General features: G+C 42.6%; 1 protein-coding gene across 6 annotated transcripts in view; it reads right to left on the reverse strand.

Moving 5' to 3' along the window:
* Positions 1 to 21,220, reverse strand: part of tsc2 (TSC complex subunit 2) — a 27,416-nt gene continuing 6,196 nt past the window's right edge. For 2 of the 6 annotated variants that reach the window (XM_038714059.1, XM_038714058.1), the window contains exons 10-42: positions 20,976 to 21,102; positions 19,908 to 20,051; positions 19,676 to 19,813; positions 19,468 to 19,571; positions 19,257 to 19,338; positions 18,935 to 19,090; positions 18,724 to 18,843; positions 18,063 to 18,185; positions 17,848 to 17,954; positions 17,572 to 17,737; positions 17,242 to 17,364; positions 16,981 to 17,115; positions 16,560 to 16,749; positions 16,327 to 16,420; positions 16,142 to 16,244; positions 15,015 to 15,109; positions 12,638 to 12,778; positions 9,810 to 9,971; positions 9,522 to 9,680; positions 8,955 to 9,067; positions 6,503 to 6,745; positions 5,897 to 6,145; positions 5,162 to 5,251; positions 3,438 to 3,592; positions 2,383 to 3,011; positions 1,899 to 1,977; positions 1,728 to 1,814; positions 1,439 to 1,625; positions 1,215 to 1,354; positions 1,056 to 1,134; positions 873 to 964; positions 683 to 781; positions 392 to 559 (exon numbers count right to left, since the gene is read on the reverse strand). In XM_038714059.1, coding sequence (XP_038569987.1) covers positions 392 to 559; positions 683 to 781; positions 873 to 964; positions 1,056 to 1,134; positions 1,215 to 1,354; positions 1,439 to 1,625; positions 1,728 to 1,814; positions 1,899 to 1,977; positions 2,383 to 3,011; positions 3,438 to 3,592; positions 5,162 to 5,251; positions 5,897 to 6,145; positions 6,503 to 6,745; positions 8,955 to 9,067; positions 9,522 to 9,680; positions 9,810 to 9,971; positions 12,638 to 12,778; positions 15,015 to 15,109; positions 16,142 to 16,244; positions 16,327 to 16,420; positions 16,560 to 16,749; positions 16,981 to 17,115; positions 17,242 to 17,364; positions 17,572 to 17,737; positions 17,848 to 17,954; positions 18,063 to 18,185; positions 18,724 to 18,843; positions 18,935 to 19,090; positions 19,257 to 19,338; positions 19,468 to 19,571; positions 19,676 to 19,813; positions 19,908 to 20,051; positions 20,976 to 21,102 — 4,879 coding nt within the window. Of the gene's footprint in view, positions 560 to 682; positions 782 to 872; positions 965 to 1,055; positions 1,135 to 1,214; positions 1,355 to 1,438; positions 1,626 to 1,727; positions 1,815 to 1,896; positions 1,978 to 2,151; positions 2,270 to 2,382; positions 3,012 to 3,437; positions 3,593 to 5,161; positions 5,252 to 5,896; positions 6,146 to 6,502; positions 6,746 to 8,954; positions 9,068 to 9,521; positions 9,681 to 9,809; positions 9,972 to 12,637; positions 12,779 to 15,014; positions 15,110 to 16,141; positions 16,245 to 16,326; positions 16,421 to 16,559; positions 16,750 to 16,980; positions 17,116 to 17,241; positions 17,365 to 17,571; positions 17,738 to 17,847; positions 17,955 to 18,062; positions 18,186 to 18,723; positions 18,844 to 18,934; positions 19,091 to 19,256; positions 19,339 to 19,467; positions 19,572 to 19,675; positions 19,814 to 19,907; positions 20,052 to 20,975; positions 21,103 to 21,220 lie in introns of those variants that run through there. The other 4 variants (XM_038714061.1, XM_038714063.1, XM_038714062.1 and 1 more) reach the window with 4 other exon arrangements.

Below are 21,220 nucleotides of genomic sequence, written 5' to 3' on the forward strand. Positions count from 1 at the left end.
CAAATTACAAAGCTTTTTAATGCGTTTTTTATTCCACACATATTTACACACCCTGCTCTTGAATGTAGTGTTCTGTACAACTTTACTCATCTCATGTTGCACATCAGAAACATCATGATTAGACCTAAAAAGTGCAAAGCCTTAGCATTTCAAAAAATTTCGAAAAATATGCAGAAATTACTGTCTACACATATCAATACTTAATCACAAAATAAGCCTTTGATACCATAACGCTCTCAAGTTTTCCTGTAAAGTCCCAAATGGTTCTAAATCAAAATCAGTATGTCATCCTAAATTCTCCCAGACAGAGAGGTGAAAGTAAACTCACCTCAGCTCTAAGGCAGGTGTGTGCATGTCTGTGGTTGTGTGTCTGCCAGGACAAGAAATTTAATCACACAAAATCTGTGAAATCATCCACTGTTGATACAAGTCTTTTCCTTTGCCCGGAGACTTCTTGGTTTGCTGCTGGACTGCTCTGCTGAAACGACTTGTTCTGCTGAGTGTGTCCTTGCGTCAGAGAGATGCCGGGAGTGGAGCGAGACTGAATGTCTTCCTGGGCCTGAGCCAGAACAGAGAGGCGGCAAGATGGGTGAAATTTATGAGGGGAAATTGAAAATATTATGAAATGAAGGCAGTGGCAGTGATGGAAGGAAACCATTTCTTCATTTGTGTGCTTCCTTACCCTGGTCCTGATCCTCTTAATGTGTCGTAATCTTGCTAACCACTTAGAGGCGTAGGCATCAGAGGGGTTGGCTCTGTACTGATGGACCAAAGAGGCCATCTGCGGGTAGACAAAGAGGAGGGAAGTACGTGTCTGTCTGAGTGTGTATGTATGACTAGGTGTGAGAGGGAGAGATAAGAAGAAGACTTACATTTGCATGGAGAGCCATCTGCCTGACTAGGAGTGGAAGGTTGCGGTCCGACACGATTTTTGCCACTGTTGTGTCGACTAATCCCTCCAGGTCTGAAAAGAGAGCACAAGAGGAGGAATAAAAGTAAAACAAAACATGGCGTGGCAAGGAGCAAGACCATAGAAAACACAGTGATTGGCTCACCTTTGCGGCACTGGAGTGAGACCAGGTTACATTCATAGTCCAGCGGTTTTATGATGACCTCTACGAAGTTAAACTGACCCTAACAGGAGGGGGAAAAGACAAGGGATTGGAGCTGAATATATACAGATTAGAGACACGTATGAGTGTGTGTGCATGTACCTTAATGGTGCCCAGTTTGTACTCCTCTCCAGAGTCATTGTACACCACCATGACAAAATCGTTGCCAATGTGACGCTTTTTGTTGCAACAGCCTTTGTCGCTCTCCCTGTTTGGCATCAGTGTGGCTATGTGAAAGATAGCTGTGGAGACAGGATTTCATGAACAACAAGCAGACTGGCTGTGGAAATCGAACACAGCAATTACCAAATTAGTCAGACACACACCCTGCATGATGTCGTCGTGCCAGCAGTAGGTAAACTCTCCGTCATCTCCGTACTGGTCAAGCCCTCCGAGGAATATCTGGTCGGGGTCACAGTCTTTCAAATGGATTAATTTTCCCAGGCCTGTTAGGAAGGCAGCGTAGCGGTTCGAACCATACTCGTTTGATAGAATGGCAACCTCATTGTTAACCTGGAGGGAGTGGAAAGGATGAAGGTGTAAAGTCAGAGAGTGTAGGAATGAGCTGACAGTATTATTCAATTAAAACAGCCATCAGTGTCCTTGTGTTCTCACCTGACCGGCTCCTACAAACACCACTCCGATCTTATGGGTGTCATAAGGAGGCATTTGGTCCAGAACCTTCACAGCGCGGTCAATCACCTACCACAGTAAATAAACACAATGAACAACACTGTATATAAAACACTGGAGTAGATTCCAGGTCAGTCGGAGAGGTCAACTAACTTGAGTTTTGGGCAGCAGCAGTGGCTTGTTGGCTTCATTCCCAAAGAAAGGAGAGTGGTAGAGCTGGAGAAAGACAAAGCTAGAGGAGACAAAAAGTAGTAGACAGAGAGAAAAATAAGTGTTGGACACGAGCACAAAATTAACAAGGCTTCTAACCCATATGTTGACATTTGCCATTGCTTGTAAAGTGGCATTTACAACACATATGAGAAATGAAATAAAAATACAAGCACAGCTGCACAGCTATATTTACACTATGTTCCATTCCAGGTTTTAGGACGCAGTTTTAATTTTTTCATCATCTCAAACAATCTTTCGACTTCAAGCTGGGCTGCAGCACTTTTCTTCACTGGCAGGCTGCCACCTGGGATCTGAGCAGTCGAGGAGAAATTTGTTTGCTGAATCGGGAAGATACACTGACACTTATTTGGCAGAAACAGGCGACAGAGGCTGCAGTAGTGTTTTTGTGTATATGTTGGAGTACCTGGGGCTCAGTCCAGCAATCTTCTCAGTGTTGCTGGGCCCGGGCCGACTGTGGTACGAGTCCCTGTCCGTCCTCCTCTCCCTCCTGGAAGAGGGGGCTGACACTGAGATGGTGTGACCCCGGGGTCGGTGGCCTCCGCTCGGGGAGACAGCTCCAGGTTGCGCCACTGCTGATGGAAACTCTAATCTCATCCTTGCTCCTCCACTTTGAGATGACACTACACCTGGGCTTTCACCCCCTTGACTCTGACCTCCCAGTCCATTAACGTCCCCTCCTGTGCTTCCCTCCACCTTCTCTTTCTCAAAATGAGGCTGTTGCTGCTGCTGCTGCTGCTGCTGCTGCTGCGGCTTGCTGTCTGAAGGTGTTTTGGGCCATGATGTGTCTCCTGGCACAGTCTCGGACTCCATAGCGGCCTTGGAGAAGGCTGCAGGTAAAGTTTGGAGCTCCGGAGAGGAACTGGACTTGTTAAGTCCGTGACCCTGGGACTGAGTGTGGGTCTGGAAGGGAAGTTCGGGCCCCTGGCTACCTGGTGTGGAGGGTCCCAGAGTGGGCTGGTCAATGGGAATTGCTCCCTCGCTCACCTCCTCCAGCGTCGACTTCTCGTCATCTTGACTGGAGGTGGAGGAGGACTGGAGGACAAACATTAGAGGTGTTGCTTTAAAAAAATATAGTAGTTGTAGTCATAGTCATAGTTGTAGTAGATTATTTTAGAGAAAAAACAATGTGCAGAATAAAAACAGTGGTGGGTGTGTGATCACAGGCTGTGCTGCTTATTATGCAGAAACAAGGGTGGGGAAACCCACTTAATAGGAGCGTGGATGGTAAACAACAATAACAAAAGCAAGTGGTGGAGATGCTTGTGAATACTAATTTCATCTTTTCACAGCTTGTACTTGAGACAGTACAGCCACATCAAGCCATGTGAATGAATATGTATCTGTAGTCTTTATTGTTTACCATGCTCAAGTACACGTGCTATTTTGTTTACTTCATGTCAGCATAAGCTGCATGCGCCTTTGTGTGTAGAAATAAAAAGGAGTGCATCAACTGCCTACCCTACTGAGCGTTCCAGTCGGCGGGGTCTTTGTTAAATTCTCAGACATGAAGATGGGATCAGAGGTGATTGGCTCAAACTCTTCACTCTCTGGCCAATCAGACGGGGTGTGTGCTGTGGTGACCCCTGACCCCTCCTCCAGCACCACCACAGAGTCTACAGCAGGACACAGCAACAACCCAAGTGCGTTATAGGTAGATACACATACACAAAAACCCAAGTAGCATCCTCAGACACACACACACACACACACACACACACACAAACCAGTGTTGTGCACTATTAGTTAACACAATCAGAGACATCAAAGCATACGCAGGCGTAAGACTCCCACAACAAACATCTAAGATTTCATTGCAGCCGTAGTCATTGTGATAGCACTTCACACACCAACTCTGATCAATGTGGCTACATTTGATTCTTACTGTGTACTTCTCTAGAATGTAGATTTTACTAACAAACTCAAAAGGCAGTCAGGCAAACACATAACCAACATGACCTTCAGTCAATCCAACCTAAAAACACTGACATCAGAGCCAGACAGATCAATGCAGCAGGCAGCATCTGGCTACTTGATTTCTCCATCAAGGCGCATGCATCTGTTTGGTTGGTTATCTTGGCCTGAACACACTGCACAACAGCAGCCCAGACCAGCCCATCCAGTCCTGTATCTCCATAATAACACTCTCCCTACACTCAAAGAAGAAGCTGCATTGTCAGTCAGATCTCTTTGACATCCTCTGAAAATGTCTTCACGCTATTGGTCTACCAGTAAGGCAGGGAAGAGCACAGTAGTTGGATACGGTCTGGGCTTTTTCTGTTGAAAACATCATAAGGTCAAAGGTTAATAGTTCAACTTGGGAGTTCATTTACGGTGGGTTATGCGCTGTATCTCTACTAGTGTTAGGGAAGATGATTAGGAAGGAAGAACAAATCACGGAAGGAATCTAAATGAATCATAATCCATCTTTAGGTGTCATTGGACTGATTGATCTGAGTGCAGGCAAGTTTTCAGCATCACTTGTCAAGGACCCTCCCTCTCCCCCAGCTTAATAGAAGACTGATGGGTAAAGCAGAAATGCTGAATTCCTTCACTTGCATAATATTCAGGTATAAAACAACAGGTCTTTTGAATAAGTTCAGCAACAGTTATCTCTCACTTGCAAATAAAGGAAAAGATTGACATTTTGGAAAACACACTTACTCGTGCTGAATTAGATGAGAAGATCGATTCAACTCACATGGCTGTCCATTATATACGAGGCTGGAGCCAGGAGGCGGTTAACTTTGTTTAGCATACCATCTGGGCCACTCGAGCACTTTTTGCCCTGTAAGTGTTTCCCCCTGTTTTAAGTCTTTATGTTAAGCTAACGTTCATATTGAACAGAGTAGACAGATATAAGAGGGATATCTATCATCTCATCTTCCTCTGATCAAAAAAGCAAATAAGTATATTTCCCAAAAAGTCAAACTCTTCCTTTAAAACATCTTATTGGGAAAACAATATTTCGGTCTTCAGATCTTCACTGTTAATAGCAAATATGAGACAATGTATGGCTTTCTCTGCCAATATTTTTAACAAACTGTAATGAAAGACGTGTGACGATCAAATGTCACTTTCAGTTTGTGCTGACAGGCCACTGTATTGCACAAGTGAGAAGAAATACACTACACCAAGAGTTTTCTGGAGGGGGGAGGTATGGGCACACATGAGGTGGACGGTACCTGCCCAGGAAATGCTCCTGTGCAACCTGCCAGGGGCTGGAGGGCCTGGGGGGACAGAGCCCAAACCCAGAGACCAGAGCGAGCCACCCACTGCAGGCGGGATGTCAGAGGACAGGTCGGTAGCACATGACGCCACATAACACATCGCATCCAATCACAAACCAGCATGGTGGTTGAGGATTGTGGTGAGGATAAAAAAAAAAAAAACAACATGAAAACAAACCAATCAGAACAAGGGAAAAACTCTTAAAGATAATGAGAAAAGAAACATTTTTGACAGGAAGAAAAAAATAGGAGTTGATGAGGTAAATAATGAGAAAATGCAAAGATGTATAACTGGAGGCAGGTGCAAGGGCAAGAGAGGACACCGGGTCAAGCATAGGACACCAGGCAAAAAAACATGTCAAAGCAGTTATCTTTGACGATCACTGACCCGAGCAAATTCAATGTGGCCTTTTATCACCTTCAGGTTCAAATAGAGTATTTACAGGCAATTTGGCTCTTAGCTCAGTCCATTAAAGGGGACCAAGGACGGGCATTCAGGCAGACAGGAAGGATGCGTTCATGCGTAACATTACATATTTTAGTCCATAATGATTTTCTGTTCTGTAGCTAAATATTGTGGATGTGTTTATTTTACTGATAATAGGATGACATTGTTTGTGGGATAAATAACTTAACTGCATTGATCAATGACAACAACCAATGACTCTCTCTGCTCAGACTGTCACTCACCAGTGTTGGAGCGCTGGATCAAGTTTGCCTTCCCTCCAAAACTGCTCTGTGTTTGGATTAGGGGCTCAGAGATGGAGGCTGGTGCAGGAGCAGCAGTGCTGGCTGGAGCGCTGGCTGTCTCGGTAGGAGGTTCCTTCACTCCCTCCATGGCCATGAGGACTGTGGAGAGCTCCTGCAGCGGCATGTTGCCGAGCTCCGAGGAGAAGGGACTGGGCGGGTTCTCAAGACACATCAGCCAGCTTGTGTTACCTGTGACAGAGAGACAGACACATGCATTAGACCACCGATCACCTGTAAAAAGACCACACAAGGGCTTTTGATTATTTTAGCCCACTAACTACCAATAAAACATGTTAATTTTACATTAGGTATGAAAGTTTACCATAGTATGACAGACTTTCTGATCATTTTCCTCCAGGGAACCATACACGTTAGAAAAGTATGAAAATAAAACTTGCAAAAGACACAAATAAGCTTGAGATGGACAATAACCACAGTTAACGTCAAGGTTCCTTTGTATTTGTGTAAATGTTTTTATTTTTGTAGTCATTATCTTCATGTGTTACTTAAGCTGCAAGCAGGGACTCTTCTAAGTGATATTCCTACCAGACGGTCTCCGTATGAAGATCTCTGCCCAGCCCTGTGTGAGCATGGGGACAAACTCAGCCAGGCTGGGGTTGTCTTTGAGAGGAGGGGGAGCAGACGGGGTGGCAGAGGTGGAGGAGGGAGGACCCAGACTATCCAGGGTGGAACCAGAGGAGGGAGAGAGCGGAGCAGCTAACTCGCCCTCAGAGGGGGACACCAGAGGACTGAGACTCTGAGCAGGACCGGCACGTAGAGCGTGGCCGCCTGCAATGGACAGAGAGAGGAAGGTCAACATCATTATCGTTATATGTCAGCTCTTCTCTTTATATTCAGGCCAGTATGAAACTGACAGCTCATCTGATTAGATTTTTGGAGAACTTGGTTAGTTATTATAAAACATCAGCATAAAGACAAGGAAGGTTAAAAAAAAAAAAAGATATTTGAAGACGTTTCGCCCCTCATCCAAGAGGCTTCTTCAGTTCAGTTCTGTGTACTATTAATTTAACAAATATAATAATATTTATTCATATTAGGGCTGCACTATTTGAAGAAAAAGTCATGTTGCGATTATTGTGGACAATATTACAATTCGATTATAATGGAACAAATGGTACAATGAGTCTACTTGCTTAATTATCAAGGAATGCACGAAATACTGACATTTTGAAGTCTATTTCTCAACTTGAATGAAGTTAAACTATAAGCAATATTTATAACAATAACAAGTAAAACAGATGTAAAACAGAACAAGGGAGCATGTTGCTCTCCAGAGGAGGTGGAGGCTAAAAGGAGCAAATATTGGCATACTGGCACCGGCTCAATGTACATCTGTCTAATGCAGAGACTCTATCCACAACCTTAAGGAGGAGGAACTGTACATGAGTGTATTAAATAAAGAGTATAATGTTTAGTTAACAGTATACTGTTAGTATCTATAATACTATATTCATTATAATTTCATATAATAGTATACTATTTTACCACTAGTCGAATATTAAATCCAGTTACAGCTGTTTCATTTCTGTGGGTTGTTTTTATTCTTCTAATATTTGTGCAAGCAAAAGGCTCAGTGTCTAATTTGTTAATGCTAATTACTAACTTGTCAATAATCATATTGTTCAACATTTAATGATTTGCTGTAGCACGTCAAACTTTTTTTTAATGTCCCGCCCCATCCAGGCTATGTTTGGTCGGTTGAGGAAAAGTGCCCATCAGCTCTGAAAAGTTGAACATTTTAAACAACAACACGCACCGATACAGCTAAAGTCCTTATAGGAAGTCTCTGATACAGCTAACGTTAATTGGCCAGTGAGCCAAACCCAAACCTTCCTCATCTTCTCCCTGTTTTCTTCTGTTTCACTACTTCAGCTGCGGCCAACGTCTCTCTGTCTCAGAGCGCCCGGAGCACCGGCATTTCTCTCGGTGCTCCGGTGGCGAGTCCGACTATGTTTTGAACAATTAGTGGCGGGGCGTGTAGGGGGGTTATGGTAGGTTGTTGTCTTAAAATTTACTGGCACTCTGCTCATAAATAATTTTTCTCATTGCATGTAGACTTATCTGTTTTTAGGGGCAAATGCAAGAGCCCAGTGTGGGCGGAGATAATGAGCAGACTGCAACGCACACAGAGAAGAGAGGGTCACATAAATTTTTTGCAGTTATGTAATCGAACATGACAAAATCGCGATTGCGATTAGATTAATCGTGCAGCCCTAATTCATATATAAAAATATAATAGTTGGGAGAGACGTCAGTCAGTCAGAACAGAAGAAGGCTCTTGGATGAGAAGCGAAACGTCTTCAAGTATCTTAAACAAAAGTCCAGTTGCCCTTGATTTGAACTTTCCTTAGATAACTATGACCTGGATGATGCAAACACATTCAGGGTGACTGACAAAGCCAAAAAGATTGACATCATTAAAATACACACTTGCATAATAAATAAGCCACAAGATCTAGTTACAACACCTTATGTCTTTCAGATCCACAAACACAAAATCCAAAGCACACAAAGTACAGACAGACATCAATGTATGAAAGATTACAACAAAGTAGCATCATTTTGCATCACATTTTCCTTTGAATGTACTATGAATCAGATATAGAGTAATGACAAACAATGCCACTAATCTTCATTAAAATGACATGTACCAGTGGTAGAGTGGAGTAGCGAAGAGATAAGAAAGGCAGGCACGGAAAAAAAGCATGGCTGCAAATCTGTGGAGGATAAAAGCTACCTGATTATTTCTCATTTCAAGACAGCAGGAACTGATTTTACCTGCCTCCAAAAAGAGATTTCAAAAATGGATATTGGAAATCAGCAATAACTGCTAAATGCTGTTAGATTTTGGCAACAATTCTTATACATGACAACGTAAATAGTCTAGTCTAAGGTGTGTTAGTAGTGTCCCACAAACTTTAAAATGTTTTCTTCAATGGCAAGTGTTACCTGCCAAGCTGCTGAATATTTTTATTACCTGACATGGAGCGGACCCGTATGCGTGTGGCTCTGTTGTGCTGCTGGCTTGACTGTGACTCCAGTTTGGCTGGAGCCTCTTTGGTTATTCTAGTGTGCAGTGATGGATCTGACCTTCAGGACCAGGAAAGAGAAATGATTACAAAGCAGCCACAAGACTACACTGATGCTAGGCTGTGAGGCTGTACTTAGGCACATCGGTGCTTTGAGCTAAATGCTATCATTAGCATGCTAACATCCCCACAATTACAATTCTAACATGTTGATGTTTAGTAGGTATAATGTTTACCGTGTTCACAATCTTAGTTTAGGTTGATGAGAATGATAACATGTGCTAATTAGCAGTTCTGCAGGTATATGGTCATAAACTAAATTACTGGACTACAAATGTTGACCTGATCATGACAGGGAATCATTAGGATTGATCCTCATTGGAACATGAATGTCTGGTTTAAATATCATGGCAGTCCATCCAATAGCTGTTGAGATATTTCACACAGACAGACCTTGGCATCCCTAAAGCCACTGGCTAAAAATCAGAGTGTGTGTGTGTGTGAGCGTGGCTCACCTTGTCATTTCCCCTCCTCCTCCCAGTCGTTCGGCCATATCCAGACCCAGCAGCGCTTGCGTTCTGACCCCTCCACTGGTGGTTATGGTCACCAGCTTGTTGCCCACCAACCAGGTCATACTGCGGCCCCCCGCCAAAAGGAACTCTGCAATGGGAGACCTAAGAGGACAAAAAAAAGTCAAAGTTATGACTACCACAGCCTCTCTCAGATCTTTTTACAAAAATCACCACTGTGAAGTGCAAACAACCATAAAAACAAACAAATATAATAAACAACTCCTTGCTAACCTCTTGGGCAGGGCTGAGAAGTTGGAAAAGACATATCGTGCCATCATGTCAAGACAGGTCTCCGTGAGTTCCAGGTGGACCGTCTTCAGCCCCTCGTCTGCCTGAGTCACCGCGTTTTCATCAGCGGAGCCCAGACTGCAGGTGGTGGTTGAGGTGTGCATCCTACAGGACGAAACAGAGAAAAGGTTAAACATCAGCGAGAAGGGCAGCTGAGGAAAAGGGAGGCTCCAGATATATATTTAACATGTAAATCAGGAACACAGAGACATGCAAGAATCATAAAAATCATCGTAAAAATCACAATGACAACGTTCACATTCTCTCTATATCACATGCAAAGCAAGCATTTATATGCAGACAGCAGACAATTAAAAACACAGGCACACACTGGGACATGGTATAAGTGGCCTCTTCAGCTGTGCTATCACATTGGTTATTTCCCTAAATGTAAATAAGGAAGCTGAAGGGATCTACACTGTATTGATGCTAAGTAAGCCACATGTAGAAGCTGTGCATGAGGGAATGTGTGCTGCAGCCAAGTCTCTTTATTAGTATTCACTGCAGAGTGAGCAGCATCTTGCATCCACAACCATTACTGCCTGCTCTACAGGCAAATCAGGTTAAAAGCACCTTTACAGAGTTAAAATCAGTCTCAATCAGGGCTGAAAAGATACTGGATGTGTATTCAGTCAAAATGAAGACACAAGTGGCTTGCTGCTCAGAAGTAAACACTCTCAAAATAACTGAACACTCTGCTTCCAACTGCGATGACTGCTCATCACAGTGGGGAGTATACAAGGCAGGTAGATTGTTTTCATGCATCATTCTGACAGAACCATAAAGAAAACCAAAGAAAATGTACATAAAGGAACAAATACTAAAACAAATGAGGCAGAAACAAACTATGAAAAGAATGAATTGAGAGTGATGCAAGAGGAACATCTGTCCTTGGCAGATCTAAAATTTTTTAACTTCGTGTCAGCCCCAGTTTGCAGTTTATATAAGACAGTATAATAGTGGAGGGAGGGCTGTCTGACAGGAATCAATCTCAACAGGAAATGCATGTTGTCATGGTTTCATACATCTACAAGATTACATCCTCAGTGTAAAATCCAATTCAAGTATGTTCACGAACGCAAATTAAATGTTTTAAAAATAGAAATCTATACACACAGTTAAAAAATTAGTAAATCTGAGGTTTAAATATGACAGATTTAAAAAATAAAAAACAGCTGTACAGATGCACTGTCCTGTCTTAAGAAGCAAGAAGAAATCTCTCACTCATACCAAGTCCCAGCATGTGACTACATAACTATTCCACACATTTTGTACTTACCATTCTTCCACTGACAATGATTAATTTTTTCACTTCAGTGTCTAGTGGAAACTAGTGTACGCCAAAAAACATGACCATGAAACACTCACGACTGAAACAGTGTGCTGTTCAGTGCTTTCTCTATTACGCTTTATTTCATTTCAAATACACAATCCAAAATAAAGCTGAATATTAGGGCATTCATGAGAATTCAATGCTTTGCTTTTCTTCAGTACACCTTTCAGTATAGACATGTGAGCGGCACAACATGAGCTTGACTAAAAACAAAGACTAAAACAAAATGTATTGCGATATTGACAAATTATGCAAATTAAAAGGTTTAGATTATTAACAAATGTTGCCTTAAACATGGTCATGTTGTCTGAAGTAAAACAAGTGTCCACCAGTCTTACTCGTCACTCAGGTGTTACCATTCAAGAGACACAAAACCAGCGGTCTGAGAAAATAGATTTGCAGCCATTTAGCAGTTGAAGCAGGTTAAACAGATCTACACTGCAGCTGTTTAGTCTGATCGAGTTCAATGTTACAGTAATTAAATACAATATATAGTAGTTTCAAACATTTAAGTACTGGGCTTTTACTGCCATCTTTTGGGCAGGAGGGGTATGACATAATCAATATAGTTGCACAACAGCCACATCTGACAACTGCAATGTTAGATCATTCATCTGTCTGTCATTTGAGCAAGTCAGCCAAGCAGAGATAAGCATAAAAGTATGAAGATAAGTCAGAGGTGTGTGTGTGTGTGTGTGTGTGTGTGTGTGTGTGTGTGTGATATGAATGATTTGAGTCTATACTCAAACATTCATTAAAAGTTCACATCAGCCGGCTAGTCCTAAAATCCCACAATAGGAGATTGCCATGGTCATAGCAGAAAAGTGTATGTTTGTGAGTGGAGCAAAACAAAACTATGTCAAGCAGGCAAACAAAGTTGTTGTCCCTGTCACTGGCCGAGGAAGCAGAAGTACCCTCCGACCAGGAAAAGGAAGGCAGAGTTGTATGTTGCGGTTGATCAGGATAAGATCCCGTCACTTTGGATACACATGCTTTGCACCAGTCCCTCCTGCCATTCATTTGCTTTTAGGCCAATCAAAACCAGTCAGCAGTACACCCAGCAAAAACAAAATCAAACCAAAGGCAACTTAAAATTAAATGAAAATAAAAGCAAAATCTTTGTTAGTGCAAAATCCAACAGAAAAAAGTGTTTTCCGATGTCTTCTGAAAACACTGCATGCAAAAGCAAATCATAAAAACCAAACCTAAAACAGCAGAGGTATGACCGCAGCCCAAAACAAACCAAAAGGTCGACACACAAATGTTTCTCCAACATGCACTACCCTCTCCAGGTGTCCCTGACAACAAACCACCCATCACCCGCCCAACGGACCCGCATGACAATGATCCTAGTCCCCATCACCCATCCCATGGAGGAAGCATCAAGTGTTTGGGTTGTGGTTTTTTTATTTGGTTACCCAGAAGGCTCTTCTCTAACCTGCGGACCGCATGTTCGGAGACACTGATGCTGCGGGAGCGGAAAGCGTCCATTGCTGACAGGTCCCTCAGCTCTTTAACTGGCGAGCTGCTGCTATTGGCTACCGCCGCTGCCGCCTTCGCCACTTTTGCTGCCCGCAGACTGGGCGGTGATGAGTACCCAAGAGCAAGGGGAACGGACCCGGGTTGGCGATAAGGTGGCAGTGGGCAGTAATGTGGTGGGTCATCGTGAGGGTGGCGGTGGTTTGGGAATGTGGGGGGAGAGTGCGGTGTGTGGAGGTACAGCAGGAGACAGCAGGAATCACGGTCAGAGCACCAGAGTAACATGAGCAGGTGACCAAAGGGCATATGCCATGGAAAGGGGGCAGGGTACAGAGGAAAGGGCCACATAGGTCAGAGGTCACAGGTGAAGGAAGGATCCAGGATGACCCGACCACCCCCCAAAACCACAACCACAACGCAGCACCCAATCGCAGGAGCCAGGGGAGAGGTCAAATGAAGAATTGAAAGAAAAACAAAACAAGGTGAAAATTAACAGCAGTGAACACTATGAATCAGATTACAGAAGAGCGGAGTAAGGAAAAGAGGATTAACAAAAAGGATAAACATTAAAATAAATAGGAAAAGACAAGCTACAGCAGAGGGTAAACAGCTTCTGAACTCGGAAAAGAAAATACACACAGAAAGTCTTCAGGAGAGCAACGAAATAAACATTATTTCACACAGCAGGTACAGAGTGAAGCCAAGGACTATTACAGAAGAAGTAAAATAGTAGGGATGGACTCAGCACAGGCTTGACATAATGGAAGTTAAAACAATGACTCATCCAACTGAAAATTAAATGCTGGGTTAGACCTGAGGGTTGGAGCACAGCAAGTCTGGACTAACTTCTCTGAGGGAGCCAATGAAGGACTAGACAAGACTAATAATTGTACTTACTGGTAGTTCAATAGACTTAAAAGGCAAGAAAGGTTTTTGGAACATCCTCAGTAATTTTTGTTTTCCATGACCTCATCTTATAAAGTGAATGTTGCATTTGTGAGAAAAGGCTGAATAGGAAAAAAGAAAAATAACCTTCATAAATTATTCATATAAAATCTGACAGGCAGCACTCCAACCTAACAGTGGGTAGTGAGCAGCACAAGGACAGGTCACGTCACTGGATGAATGATAACACAATATGAAACACTGAAAGTGAGTTTGAAAAAGAGCTGATATGGAAAAATCAATAGAAACTGATGTTAGTAGAGGCACCGTGTATCTCTATGAAGAGATGTAACAGGGGGTGTGCTTGATTGCAACGGAAACAAGAGTGTTACGAGGTTCTGAAATAAACCATCAGGTGTGGGGACTGAAACAAGATTCAGAGGACTTACACAAAGAGGGTGCAGCGTGGTCTCAAACAACATTGATTACTTTTTATAGTTGTTTTGGGTCCTCGAAATATGCACTGTAGAAGTATTATTTTAACAAGGAGATTAATTCTGAATATAGACTAAGCAGTGTGTGAACACACTACCACACTGGTGTCCCCAGGTCATTTTTGAAGAGCTCTCTGTCCAAACTGAAACACCCAGACAATATAATGACAGCTAAATCATTTCCTTTTAGTCCCATTTTCAGTTGGCGACACAGCCCAGTTAGTCTGCTGAGTCTTAGCTGGTTAAACATTTGTTCAGTCCCCTCCTTCTCTCTGTGATTACTATGTTTTTTAATGAGTTACTTTGGGTGTTTTTATCGTAGGTTGTTGCGTAGACTAAGACATGGACAACCGACAAACATTCACACCATGTACAGATGAGAATGACGCCTTGCTGAGAAAAGCTTCCTTACACCTCTGTGTGAAAGACAGTGTGTATTTCTTTTTGTGTACATGTAAAGTCTGTATGCACTGTGGTTACAAACAGTCAGATAGCAAGAAAGCAACCTCTGAAAGCCTTTCCTCTTGCCATCGCCATGTATGTTACAGGTGGTAGACACAGTAACGCAAACACCTGGACAATATAACTTAATCCACAACTACACAAACTGCAGGAGTGTGGCCTTAGATTACATTATGTTATACAGGTGTTCATATTATTTTGTCTACCCCTTGTATGTCAGTAATATGAGAAGTGAATTTTGGATTCAAAAAAATAAATCGTGGCAGAAAAACAACAAATGTAAAAAGCATAAACAATAAATAAAATGAACGAATGAGCACCATGGCAACCTGAGAGGAGTCATTGCGACGATCACGCCACAGTAGCAGTCATGCTGAGTCCCCTGTTACCTTGGCAACCCCAAACCGTCTTACACAACAAGGGCCACATGGTCAGTGTGTGGTGCTGCTGGTTTGTACGTCACCACTTGCAGATGTGTCTGTATGTAAGCTTTACCTCTTAGGCCGTTCATTGAGGCTGGTGCTTCGGGCACGAAATGAACTTTGCTCGTGACCGTCGTCGAATGGCAGCAGAGCATTGGAGCGTAAACCCTGAAGACACAGACAAAAAGTGTGAATCTCAAGCAAAACTGAAAAACTAAATTAAATTAAGTTAATGTAAAAATATTTAAGTGTAAAGCTCATAAGATTTAAATTTCACATGGTTACTACTGGACCCCGATAGGTTATGTAGACGAGAGTCCTCAGGGTACCAGTGAGACTCAAGGGTTCTCCCTGCTTCCAGTCTATATGCTAAGCTGGCTCCAGCTTCACATCTACCACACAAACATATCTTCTAATGTAAGCAAAAAGGCACATTTTCCCAAAATGTATTCTGTATAACTATTCCTTTAAAAAGGTATTATTGAATACTGAGTAGACTACAAATTATTCTCAGTAACTGAACAGTGCATAGAGCCCCTCGATTTCCAGGAGTGGGTGAGACAGTTAGGAAAGGTTACAGCACATAAAAGAAAATATTTTCTCAAATATGAAACTTTCTTTTATAAATGCGTAAGCAAAAGGATGAGGTGAAAGCACACTGATTTTATTTTCCCTGAGTTATGCTTTTATACTTTCTCTTAGCATTGCATAGTTTCTCTTTTTCTCTGTATGTGTATTGTTTATGTGTTTGTGTGGGCTGGGAATGGAAAATTGGAGAAGTTCTGAGTTTGGAGACGGACTAATTACCAGTTGCAACAGCATGGCTGGTATTGTTTTCACAATTGTGAGTAAGTGCGTGTCAGTCATCATGTCAAAATGTGCTCCAGAAGACACCTACTGTAGCGGGAATTACCACACGTCACAACTGTGTAAGATGCAGTCACCAAACTTTACAGGTGTTTAAAGATCGAAATGAAAGAATTCTAAGATGGGTGTGGTCCGAGCATGGGCGCTGGAAGCAGGGGGGTAGGAGGTAGGGAAGGGGCACTGACAATATCGACAATCTCACATCTGTTGTGTCATGTGTTTCATTGCGCCATACACACCAATTTGTCTTCGTGGCTGATGCGATCCCATCACAAGATGGTCAGTGCTGATGTTATATTTCAAAATAAAAGTCATAAAAACAGGAAGACAAACCTTTGTGATATACTGAACAAAGTCCTTGCGAAAGGGGAGTCTGCAGCGTATGAACCACATGGCGATCACATGGTGGGCCAGCGACACAATGTACTGGTTGAACCTAACGGGAATGGGAGAAACAGGTCAGAATGTGTCTGTGCATCTGAGAATATACACGTGCCCGTGTGTATGTGAGCACTTACTTGGAAGGGTTAGTGTAGGGTAGAGAGATGGCAAACACACTGACATACTGCTCAGCTACAAAGTTGGCATACAGATGGGGCAGGCGCACCAGACCTATTAAAACAGAATAAAAAGAAAGAACACGTCTAACCAAACACTTCCTTTTTCTGTGACAGAAAACTTTGATGTGACTGAATGATCTTGAACATTCAATGATGTTAAAGACATTTTCAGAAAAGCTTTTGGTGCTCACTGGAGAGGAACTCGAGCATAGGAGACGCCATGGCCACGGTGGCGGAGATGTGGGTGAGCTTGACGATAAGAGCGGGGAGGAGCTTGATCATGATGTCAGGCATCTCCACGGTGCACATTGTAAGCGCCACCACACACTGTTTGGCACAGCGGTAAATGAGGCCGGTCTCGAGGCACTGAACCAGCTCTCTCTATAGAATGGAAACAAAATTATCTAACGTCATTCCAGTTGTGGAGGGGCTAGTAAATCAGAGAGATAAGGTGGTGTGTAGCATACAGACACCAGCTATACTGGGACGTCATAGCCCACATGTGGATGTTCTGGCTCCAAACATCTGACTAGATAGTCAGTAAACCCAACATGCAAACTTCAAAACATCCTAGAAACCAGACTATTACTTTCTACAGACTATCGTTTGTACCTGTCTCGACTGCTCCAGGTAGTTATGGTAGGAGGTGATCGCTGTGAGGACAGGAACCACTGCCAGCTGAACATCAGTGCGGGAAAACCCCTCAGGGGTCTTCTTCAAGCGCTCTGAGATCAGCCGATCCGTCACCTACGAGTACATCGGCGAAGAAATTAGCAACATATAGTGGCATTTGGTCATGTGGAGACGAAGCAAATTCACATGTGTGCAGACTTGTAAGTATATGTTTATATGCACTGTCTTCATTTGAACTACCATGCAGCACAGTGTAGAGCAGAGCTGGTCCAGGCTGCACGGCGACGTCAGCAACAGCACTTTGTACTGCAGCGTCCATGGCAGCTTGTCGAGAACCAGCTTCAGCACCTTCCAATCTGTCTCCTACAAGAGAAAAATAACCATGTCTGATCTCTTTAAAGATAAAATCATCTGTTAGAAGTGTATCTGTGTGGTGTGAAGAGTCATTTGCTACACAACCCTGGAGCATTAGTGATACAAGAAATAGCAGATACAGTTTTGACAGAGACATTGTACTCCATGCATGCCACATATCTGTGTGTTGAATGTAATATTTATGTGTATGTGTACCATCTTGAGGCACTGCAGGAGAACACCAAAGGCAGGTGCATAGGGCAGGTAGGCTGAGCGTATGGAGGCTGTCGTAGCAGGTGGTGCAACGGGGGGAGCGGGACTGCCGGCAGGAGGAGATGTTGAACCTGCGGGCTTCTTTTCACTCACACGCTTCTCTGACTCCCTGGCAACAAAAGACACAGTTAATAGTTCATATTTAGATGACTGGATGATAATAAGCAAAACAGATGCAGGTAAGAGCTGTTGCAAAAAGTGGTACGCGCGCCTCCTCACCCGGTGTCACAGTAGCAGTAAGGGCTGAACCTCATGGCCCTGTCTTTGTTGGGGACACCGAGACGGTGAAGCGAGTCCGCTCGCATCATCAGGAAGAAGTCAAACACCTGAAGGAGAGAATAAGAAGTTAAAAGAAAAAGAAGTCAACAGGCCTACACATAAACAAATGGAGTAAGAGATACACAAATATGAAGAGGAAAAAGAATCCCTCTTACCTGTAGCCTAATACTGGAAGCGATAACTGAACAGTACTTTTTCTTGTAGTGAAGCTGTAGGTGGCTGATGAGCAACTCGTACACACGACTAGCATGGCTGGCTGGTAGGCTGTAAAGCTTGCTCTGCCAGGAGAGAAAGAGATGGAGGTTTATCACCAGATACGTTTCTCCCAGATTCACAAATACTTTTCTCAATTGCAACCCAGGAAAAAATGTTTTGAGTCCATTTTCTTTCCCCATAACTTGATCATCTTATGTTAAAAGATAAAGATAAGTTGATATTAAATCAATAGGATTATACAATATTAATAACTTACACTTTACATTTACTTATTGTTTTTGTGTGTCAATAAATGTTTTTTTGTCTTTTTTGGGTGCTGCATGAACCTTTTGTTTAAATCCAAAGAAGGTTTTGAAGTGGATTTAGCTCACTAACCAGTAAGGGTCGAACCATGCAGACTGCATTAATATCTGTAAACACGCTTCTTTAGAAATCACTGATAATACACTTTTGGTTCTTTATGCTGACGCCCAATTTAAGAAGTTTCCAAATATCAAAAGATGTTAAGTTTGTAGGACACAAAGTGTTTCAGATCTTTTTAAAAGGTCTCTTGCTTGGTCACTTTTTTGAATCTAGCCTTCAATATTTGCATGTGTGTACCTGCAGGATTTCCAGCAGGCCCAGTATAGCAGTCCTGACATCCTCCATAGGAGACTCTGCTGTAGGGTCTCTCTCAGGAATCTCTAGGGGCCCTGGACACACCAGAGAGCGACTTGCCACCTACACAGAGACAAACACAAAAAAAATGATCTCATCATGCATTGAGACAATGTGAGCATCTGTGTATGTGTGAGCTTGTGTGAATGTGTACCCGCTCAATGATGTCCAGCAGGCTGTTGAAGTGGTGTGTGTTGCAGCCCTCAGCGAGGTCCACCAGTAGCTGGGTGGCCTGTTTTCTGACGGCCAGGTCCCGGTCTTCAGCTATCCCATTGATCTGGGGGATCACTACCATTTCAATCAACTCATCCTGCAACCAGTCAATGAGGAAACAAGACAAAGAGTTTTATCTTGTTGGATTTGAATGACATATCTGATCAAATCGAATCAAAACAAACATCCACACGTTAAAAACCACACATCAGTGCACAGCAGCAAAACAGGATGCAAATGTGACTGTATGCGTGCATACTGACCTCGTAGAGTTGTCGGTTGGTATTGAGAACAAAGGACAGGATATGAAGCACTTTGATCCTTATTACACTGCGAGTCTCGTTCCTTTGGAACCAGACAGCAATCGAGGCGATGATCAACAAGAGGAACACAAAGAAAAATCAAAACCTGGTCACTGAGGCGTTCGATTTCATTACCATATCATTACCATTAAGATCTTTCTGTGCTTCCTACCTGAAGAATTTCTCCATTAGGCGGTGAAGGCTCTGAATCCAGCCGTCCTTGGCTGGCTGGATAGACTGGGCCCTGTAGGAGATGAGGGTCAGCACTGAAGCATCCTGTCACACACACACAAAAGATTAAGATTAGAAACGTAGCAGCAGTATGTATGAAGACCAAATGACAGCATGACACCAAGGGATGGAATCTCAACAACACTAACAGGTCTTTTGTCAGCACATTTCTCCACCAGACTGAAGAACTTCTCTGTTGAGCCGTGGTAACCGTTCTGCTCATATAGCTCCTCTACTGTGGTCAGCAGCTCATACACGATGACCTTCAACTCCGCACTGCCTATTGTCTGTGAAGACAGATGTGACACGCTACTTGCTCAAAAAAGAATTGGTATTTTACTCTGTGTGTGTGTGTGTGCATTATATACTGTATGTGTGTACCTGGATCTGCTGCAGCAGTCGCTCTATGATTCCCAGCAGGATGTCCCAGGTGACCACCTGCAGCTCTTTGCCATACTTCTTGATTAGTCTCGTGATGGAGAGGACGATTTCATAGGACACCACCTCATTGGCACATGACATGGCCTGAGTGGCAGAGGTCAGACAGCGACAGTCATCACAACTGCTTTACTGCATTCATAGTCTAGAATAGTCTTGTTTTATCAGACTACCTTCTATATAGTCATTTCTTATGTATCTTTAGTCATTATTGTTCAATCTCAGCTTTACTCAATCCTTAAAACTTGGGAAGTTACGCTGGATAGTGCTTGATAGAATATATTTACAGCAGTAGTCTATGACAGTAAACTGATTATCTTTGGGTTTGGACAAAACAAGAACTATTGGTGTATAACCTTTAGGCTTCAAGAAATTGTGAAAGGCATTTTCTATGTTTTGTGACATTTTGTAGACCTGAGAAAAACTGAGAAAATAAGTTTCAGATTATTCAATAATGAAATTAATCATTATTTTTTTCCCCTTATTTTGCCAAGAATGCATTAGGTTTATTTTCATGTAATTTAAGAAATAAGATCATTTTGGCTGAGATAACATAATCAGAAAGAACATTATGTGTATGTGTTGGGGCTGGACGATATGGCCAAAAAATCACGATAAAAAGTTTCATATCAATCGATGTCAATAAGTATCAAATTGTTATTTCTTTCGAGTTTAAAGGATGATTTTTGCTCCTGAGTGAAAGTTGAAGAAACCTGATGGTTAACTGTGGTTTAAACTCTTCTTTATGGTCAACACTTGAGGCCAAATAGAGGATCACTTCACAAATCTGAGGTAGAACATTCAAAACAATTATGATATATCTTTGTCAACAAATATGCATGAGTAAAATTAAGTTAAAGCATTTTTCAGTCCTTTTTCCTCAACAATAATAACAATAATTAAAAAAATTCCTAATTTGTGTGTGATTCAACATTTGTTAAATTGTTATTGAAATGATATAGCAATAATTATTGTTATTGTTTTATTGTCCAGCCCTGGCATGTGTTTTACCTTGTAGAAAGAGGGCAGAACAAGTGTAGGTGTGTTTTTGAGGGCGGGGAGTCTGTGTGCACCCCACAGAGCCATTCCAACAAAGAATACAGCTCCTCTCAACAATGGTGCATCCTCCATGTACACCCTGGTCCAGGTTGCAGGTAAATAAAGAGACACACATTATCGAAGAAACACATGTCATCACAAAAATATATTTTCAGTAATGCACCACAAGCTCAGAAAATATGCTTAAACCAGGAGCA

Source organism: Micropterus salmoides, unplaced genomic scaffold (assembly GCF_014851395.1).
Source record: "Micropterus salmoides isolate LMB-PRFRI ecotype aquatic unplaced genomic scaffold, ASM1485139v1 Ms_hic_scaffold_12, whole genome shotgun sequence".
NCBI classification, from domain to species: Eukaryota; Metazoa; Chordata; class Actinopteri; order Centrarchiformes; family Centrarchidae; genus Micropterus; species Micropterus salmoides.